General features: G+C 40.0%; 1 protein-coding gene across 1 annotated transcript in view; it reads right to left on the bottom strand.

The window, feature by feature from the left end:
- Nucleotides 1-682: 682 nt before the first annotated feature.
- NARS2 (asparaginyl-tRNA synthetase 2, mitochondrial) overlaps nt 683-8114 on the bottom strand; it is a 45592-nt gene continuing 38160 nt past the window's right edge. The window contains exons 12-13 of the mRNA XM_031065983.1: nt 7091-7117; nt 683-1405 (exon numbers count right to left, since the gene is read on the bottom strand). Coding sequence (XP_030921843.1) covers nt 1261-1405; nt 7091-7117 — 172 coding nt within the window. The 3' untranslated portion in view covers nt 683-1260. The remainder of the gene's footprint in view (nt 1406-7090; nt 7118-8114) is intronic.

Raw genomic sequence — 8114 nt, 5'->3', positions numbered from 1 at the left:
GGAAGGCCACTACCTTGCTTTTCCTCTTTATATACATGGTTTATACTCCAGCCATAGTGGGCTTATGAGTAGCAAGCACTATGCAAATGATAATTTGCTGATTTGTGATCATTTGGAATGGAAGAAAGATGCTGGAAACCCTCAGTTCAAGTCCCAAATAAATCACTGGTTTCCAGTTGCCTCAGGCAAGTCACATGCTCTTCCCATAATACTGTCTTCAAAACAGAAATCAGTATTTCTTTACCTGGCAGAGAAGCTGAGAGCCTAAACCCATTAGAGACTGCCAAGGAGTTCAGATCCTATAATGATAAGCAATTACTTAATATACAGCAATGCTTGGGAGCATCTGTTGGTTGTTTCACAATATAGACCAAACTGTTTGGTCCAATGAGCACATGAGAAATTTTCTCAACAACAACAACAGAAAAGCAAAGCAACAACAAAACCCCACCATGAACTGCAAGTTGGCTGTGGAGAGACGGATGGATGAATGAACTCTCATCTAATGGAACATTTCTGTCTGCTGTGAATATGTGCTTTCTTGGAGACAGAAAACAGATACCTTCTGCAAAAGTTGTGCAACTAATTTGGTTATACAGAAAATGAAACCTCTACCAGACACTGAAGGAAACTCTCTCATGCTGAGAGCTACAGTTATAACAGAAGAAGAAACCATACAGAGTTATAAAACAACCCAGTGTACATCTTTATTGATGATTCACAAAATCAAATATCATTCAACAAACTCACTCCAGCAATTCCAGTATGACATTGTTCCTTGCTAGGTTTGGCTGATTTTTCCAAGGTAAACAATATTTGCTTTTAAGTCGGAGTGGGGAGAATCATGCTTTACAGTAGCCATTTCCTGACTGTAGCAGTAGCAAGTGTATCACAGCCATGACAATATTTTAGGTCACACTTCCTTATTAATATTTCACATAAAACCCCCTGCTACCTTCAGTGCTTGTTCAGTACTTCCATGGCATGTACTACTCACATGAGAATCATAACCCTTTAGTTAAGTGGGATTTATTAATACTCCAGAAGTGGACTGAAGACATGAGCTGCTATCAAATTAACTGCCAGTGTCCTTCCATAATCTCACCAGAACATACATTATTTTCAATAACCCAGTATTAAATTGACCAAGAGTTTCATTGATATAAAAACTACCTTGATTTCCCACTGAAACACACTCAGTCATATGTTATATACACACAGTTACACCAGTGGTTTTCTCCACGTGAGTCAACTGCTGAGCTACAGGAGACAGGAGTGAGAAAACCTGGGGAAAGGAATAACATCTTTGATATTGTCAACTCCCAAGATGTACTGCAGGTACCGTTCAAACCCCATCCCGAAGCCTCCATGAGGAACTGATCCAAATTTTCGGAGGTCTAGATACCTGTAATTTAAACAGACAGTTACATTTGCAGCACAGTTATGCTGACATCATTAAAGTGAGCTTTTCATGTAGGGTTTTGCTTTCTATCTTAATTACTTCCCTTTGACCCTAACGACTGTGATTTCTGTGTTGGTTGGGGGTATGAAGAAGCAGAATTGTATCAGCAGAAACCCCAAGTTTAAACCCAGTCAAACCAGCATAGCTGTGCTTTGCCAATACACTACAGCCTGGTTTTTTAGGAGCAAGAACACATTTGGGCAACGAAGAACAGCATGAGCACCATACCTCTGCTCATATTGGAAACAACTCTGTAGTTTTAGTACCTAAAATATTCCTAGCAGAGACACAAAGCCAGGTTCCTACAGAATCACTTCCACCACTGGAGGCGAAGTTCTCTGCTTGGGCTTGTCTAGCCTTTGCCATGTTGGTGTGGAAATCTGTCCAGCAAATTCTTTCAATTTCTGTTTGCTTTTCAATTGCCCAAGTAATTTCATTTCCAGCAATTTCTTTAGAAGCTTAAGTAGGTCTTGCTGTCTGTCTACTCAACATTTCTTTATTTTTTTTTCTTTTAAGGTAATTGTGATGGCTTTTTACTACTTTTTCTCCAATCACTCTTACAGACTGATTCATTTATTTTATAGTAAGCCAGAAAAAAAAAACCTTGAACATATCTTCTCTAAAAATGATATCTGGAACAAGACATTTTATTTTGCAGATCAGCACCTGTTGTGCACAGAAAACTCAGAAACGTTTGGAAGCAGATACTCTGAGTATATGGGTGTCAACAAGATTATGATGGTTCTTCTACAGTTACTCACTTCCCAGCTGGACTGTGGCTGATGTGATACTGTATTTGCAGCTATAAATTGTCTCCAACAGTTTTATTTTAATAGAAGTGAAAAACATCTCAGTGCTTCTATTGATTTCTGGGGCCACTTCTGAGGTTGCTGAGGGCACCAAGTTATTCTTTTTTACATAAATGCACTAGTAGGGGATTGAGTGACTCCAGATGTATTACTTGCTTCTAATCTTGGTGTATGAATATTTCATCATCCCAGTTAAAAAAAAATCAAGTGCACTTAAATATAAATGCGTATGTTTTACTATTTATGCAGTGGAGTAGAGAGGGGCAGAACGGTGTGAAAGAAATTAAGATTGGATTGATTGCAAAAAATGACTTCCCAAATTTTACATACTGTTAACAAACTCCAAGGAAATATTATATTTGTGTGTATATGTACCTATATATGTATAAATATGTAAAATATACATTATGTATATTTGAGTGTAGTTGCTTGGACATCAGATCTTTCTTGGCTTGAAGACTGTATTTTAAGTGTCTTCAAGCCAAGATGATCACCCTTACTTGCAAAATAAGAGTACTTTCCCACAAATTCTATAGCTGCAAGATTGCCCTGTCACTCAGTTTGACAGTATACCTTTCATACCATGAGATATTATTTTTCCTTACAGCTCATTAGCAGTAGTTAAAATTTGGGAAACCATTTATTACACTCAATCCAATATTCAAGTTTCTTCTTCCCCGGTGTTTTTTCTCTCCCCTCCACTGCCCAAATAGCAAAAGGAGAAGCAAAGCTTACTTCTTCCTCATAGCACTGAGACACGAAGTGCAGTTTGCAAGTTGAACAGCACGCCCAAGAGTGGGACATGTTTTCTGATGACTGGGACCTACGTGCTTTTCTCTCTATGCTGCTGGGTGTTAGCTTGGCTCACTAAGGCTTGTTGTATGCACCTCACATCTTGTGATGAGGATTGTGCTCAGGATAAGAACATGCAGGCTGTGCAACTGCATGGTGGTCTGCATCTCTGTCCACTTTACACAGATTGCATTGAGAAGAACTTGAGTCTCTGCAAATACCCTGAACTGCTCCTGGGGAGCTCCACTCCACAGCTTTACAAGGGCTTGCAAGGAAGGTGATGGGCAGACATGATGCTGAGGGTGGTGACTCACAAAACACTCATAAATGTGAGATGGGTGCTGGTCATGGCAGATCAGTCTGACCCAGCTCAGGAGTTCTGAGCAGAATTGCCAAAGCAGCTGCTAACTACTTTAGCTGTAAACAGGAATACAGGTAAGAGCAGAAACTTTTCTGATGATGTCTGTAAGTGCATCAGCCTTTGCAAAAGCAGTTGTGAATAAGCCCAGCATCTTCTCTCCCTTTTTGCTGGCAACAGAGTTTATAAAGTCATTGTAAGAAGATGAAATAACTCAGCTACTTCCAGATGAACAATAATAATAAATTCTACCCTTGCTTATCCAGGACTTTGATCTGTAGATCTCAAAGCACTTTGAGAAGCCATTTTGGCAAAAGGAGCCAAACAAAACCCATCAAAGTTAATGGAAAAAGTCCATTGAATTAAATGTGCTGAGGATCAAGACTCTGAATCCTTTCTGATGACTGTGCATAGAAGAAGCAGAAGAATGAGAAATTTTCCATTCTTCACAGATGAAAGAAAAACTAACTGCCTGCAGATGAAGAGAAAAATCTCTCTAGGGTGGAAAATGCTCCCTGAGGTTTTCCTACATTCAATAGTCTAGAGACATTGGATGTTTCTCACCTCAAAAAGAGTCGTGAAGTAGTCTAGCTGTTTTTGCCAGTAGCTCATACTTAAGAGTGGAGCTGAGCACTCTTGGCAACTGGTGGACTGTGCAGCATTATTCCACAGGAGAAGTAAGTTTCTGTGACCCCAGCTAGCCCAGGTGTTTCTGCTCTAGACCTGAGCACTGGTGGATCTTCAGAGATTTGAATCTTACTAAAGTGTGCGCTATAACAACATCCCCCAGCAATGAATTCCAGGAGCCCATTATGTGCCATATTAGAACATTTCTGTTCATCCTTTTAAAAATTTATATTCTTCTATCATCCTTGTGAGGTCCCTGTGTTGCACAGCAAGGTACCATGAAGAGCAGTGCTCTCCTAGTGACCATTCATGAACAGAATGTATGCTTTTCAGTCTCTCCGAAACAAATATAATCTCAACTTTTTATGCAATCCCCTTTCTATGCTGAAGGTTCTGTGGCCAGTTTGGAAAAAGTAAGGCTGAAAGAACAAAGATGCTATAGTCTGTGAAACTGAATATTCTACTGGGTGTGTGTGTAAGAAAAAACCCCCTGGCTTTCTGCCTGCCTCTGTCTGGCGCAGCAGAGCACTCCAGTTTCTTCCCAAAGAGGAGTAATAGGACCAGGTGGCTGCCAAGGACAATGATGAGCTACCTGTTTTCACTGGGCTCTGAAGAAGGTTAAAGGATGAGGTGAGTGTATTCACTGGCCATGAGCTCCAAGTGGCTCATCAGTGCTACTTTTCCCTAAGCCCAACTCCTCCTTTTACCCTGCCACACAAGGACCCAACAGAACACGGTGACATTCAAGTTTCAAAGATTACCAGAAGTTAAAGAGCCCAACAGAGCTCAATCTTCTTCATCCAGAGCAGGAGCAGGGCCAAAACACAGTAACATCCACCTGAAGACAGCAGACACCACCTGCTCTGCTACTGTGTACTTTCCCCAGTGTTACACCAAAAGATCAAAAGGGTACCTGGACTGTAAAGGGCTCAGTATGAGACAACTGTCTCCACTGAAGCACATGAAGATAATCAGAGTAAGGAAGCAGTGCCTTACACGTAGGAAGACTGTCTGAAATGCTGCTCACTCTGATGGTTGTGGGAACCTTACAAAGTACCTGCTTTGTTACTTTTAAGATGGCACTTGGAGGCTGCAAACAGGATAAAGTTCCCTGTTTACAAGGCAATATACTTAATACTCCCTGGTCACAGAGAAATTAATATAATTCATTATTATTAATATTATTAATTATTAATATATATAATTACTCCCAGAGTACTCTAAGATCATAATCTACAGCTCTGAGCTATTTTCCATCTACAATTCGAAGGAAAAAGTGTGAAAATAAGATAAAATAACTACAAAATCAAGCCAAATACTACTTCAACTCATATTCTATATGGAAAGAAACTTGCCTAACAGGAAAGATGTAGTGTACCAAAGAAGCCTCATAGAATTTGACCATGCCACTTAATCTGTCTTTTGAAAAACTTCCTAAAAGGTAGGAATGGCAAGAAGCAGAGCAGTATTTCAGATCATAACTTGCCTCTGCCTTACGATTCACTCACGAACAAGGCAATCCTGAAACTGTCCTAGAAGCAGTCAGACCCACAATATCCTCTTGCTTAGTGGAAGGAATAAAACAGGTAGAATCAGAGATATGGCAATGGTTAAGGAACTTGAAAGGAGATCACATTCAAAAGTCAGCACATATTATATTTAAAAAGGAATGACTCAACTGTTCTTCCAGGAGTTTGTGAGCCAGCTTTGGAGACTCAATTCAATCACTAAATTGGAAGAGATTAATTTTAGTCTTTCCTACCACCTCCACTGAAAAGATGGATGCTGGCAAGGCACCTACCTGTATTCTGGCAGATTTTGGACTGCAGTCCAGAAGCATCCAGAATAACTACTGTCCTGCACCTTCCTAGGACACCAGACCCTGCTAAGGCAGGGGGTAACAACAGCTTTAATCTTCTCCAGGAAGTTACATTGTCTGCGATGGAGTGGAGGGAATAAAGGAGGAAAGAGTCTCCAAAACAAGATTACAGCAGGAAGAGTTTCCAGAATGTGATTGTTACATATCACACGAAAATGCAAATGAGTGACAGGCAATGTCCTCATCTTTTTTTGAGGGAAGCATAAGGCAGGGCTGCACTATCTTAGTAGTGCTGGAAGGCTCTGCCATTGAACACCAGACCTCCTTGGGCTGTATCTCAGCATCTAACCACACAACTTCTCACCCTGTTCAGGATAATCCCTCTCTCTGATAAAGGGATATGGTGTATTCTGGACCACAAATACAACAACAAAGGAAGAAATTAAATTCACCCTCTTTGCACATGGATGATGTGAAGATCTGGCATACACTGGGCTGTTCCTCAGTGATTTCATATTGTGGGAAGATGAACGTGAAGAACCCATACTTTGCTTTTTTTTCAAGGCAGCCTTCCTAATGATCAATCCAAATACTGCAGAATATTTGAAAATACTCCTCTAAATTTAAAATTCTCTGCACTACCACTCTCTCAGTAGCTGTGATGAAGTACATACCAAGAAACACTAAGAACCTTCTGTCGTTTTAATAGGCTAAACTGTTAATTCAAAGGTTGATCTGTCTTCTTAGGAGGACAGTTTTAATTGCTTTAACTGCTTTGTTAGGGAAGATTTTTCGACCCAATTGCTCTGTCAGTTGCAAAGGGAGTTATTCATAGACCTCTTAAAGGTCACAAATTGCTGTGGTTCTCGTGCATGGTGGTCAGAATTGACCCAGCTTCCAACACAGCCTAATGATTTAATATCAAAAATCATTATGGGTTGTAAATTAATCCAGTTCCTGCAATCCTGAGAGGAATAACCTGTGCTGTGAGTGGACAAATTGGAGGCATAAACTAAGTAGCATTAGATTAACCTTTGTTTAAATGAATTGGCTATTTCCTTTAGATTGGCAGTGATGGCAGGGCAACAGGGCCAAAAAATTGTTCCCTCAGAACCAAACTAAAACAAACCAAAACAAACAAACAAAAAAACCAAACAAAACCCCAGTTACTTAAGTAAATATCAAAAGAAGAAAAAGAGCTTGCAGACCAAGGTCCATCTTACCATTGATAGGCATCTGTGAGTCCTAATCTGTGAAACAAAAAGAAAATCCCTTGTAAGTAAAGGAACAGAGTTATTCTGTACAAGCAGCACTCGCCTGGAAGAGCATGCTACTAAAAAAGGGAAAATCTGGTGAACTATTGTATGAAGCATGTATAAGACAAGAATCCTGTTTTTTTCTCTCTAAGGTTATGCTGGTTCTGCAGGAAATAGAATTTAAAGGTCTAAAGTATTTGGGTTCAACAAAACCAAATCCTGAGGACTCAAAATTGAGAAAAACATGTGAAAGGAGGTGTGATTTACAAAAGACACACCCCCTTTGTACCTTGAAATGCTTTCTATGACTTTCCTGACAAACAAGAAAGTCTGGCTTCGAACTCCACATGGACCATTCTCCTCCTCATAAGGACTGTGGACTCAGACACTGGCAGAAAGTTTTGACTGAAAAAATGCAGCAGGCAACATTATACTTTACATGAGTTGAAGCATGCCTGCTTCAGAGAGCTTACAGGGAGAGTGGCAGGAAACAGAGGGAATATCATCATCCTACACTAACAACTGAGAATTAATGTTCTGGTGATTTTAATTGCCTGGTGCCTTTTGAATTCATTATGCTGAAGTTGATTTTACTCTTCTCCACTGACTAGATATATCTGTGTGAGCATGTGGGTAATTTAAGCAACAAATTAATTCCCAGTGTGCAAATGGTGCTACTCTGGGATTAGCCTTCCCCCAGTATCGCTTTGCACAAGTGTATGACTGGCCCAACTGAAGTGTTTAAGTGCTGAATGGGACTTTGCACAACCTGATCTCATGGAAGGTGTCCCTGCTCATGGCAGCAGGGCCAGAACTAGATTGTCTTTAAGGTACCTTCCAACCCAAACCACTCTCTGATTCTACAAAATTTTTGAACAATCAGATAGGATTCAGAGAAAAACTGTCTATGGAGAATTACCCAATGTATAATGTCAATTATTACCTAAAAAGCAGCTTTGATATTCTGACATTGAAGTTAGCCTAAAATTAC

The sequence above is a fragment of the Geospiza fortis genome, unplaced genomic scaffold (genome assembly GCF_000277835.1).
Source record: "Geospiza fortis unplaced genomic scaffold, GeoFor_1.0 scaffold16, whole genome shotgun sequence".
NCBI classification, from domain to species: Eukaryota; Metazoa; Chordata; class Aves; order Passeriformes; family Thraupidae; genus Geospiza; species Geospiza fortis.
Note: the sequence above shows the minus strand (reverse complement) of the source record. Positions and strands in the feature narration are given on the sequence as shown.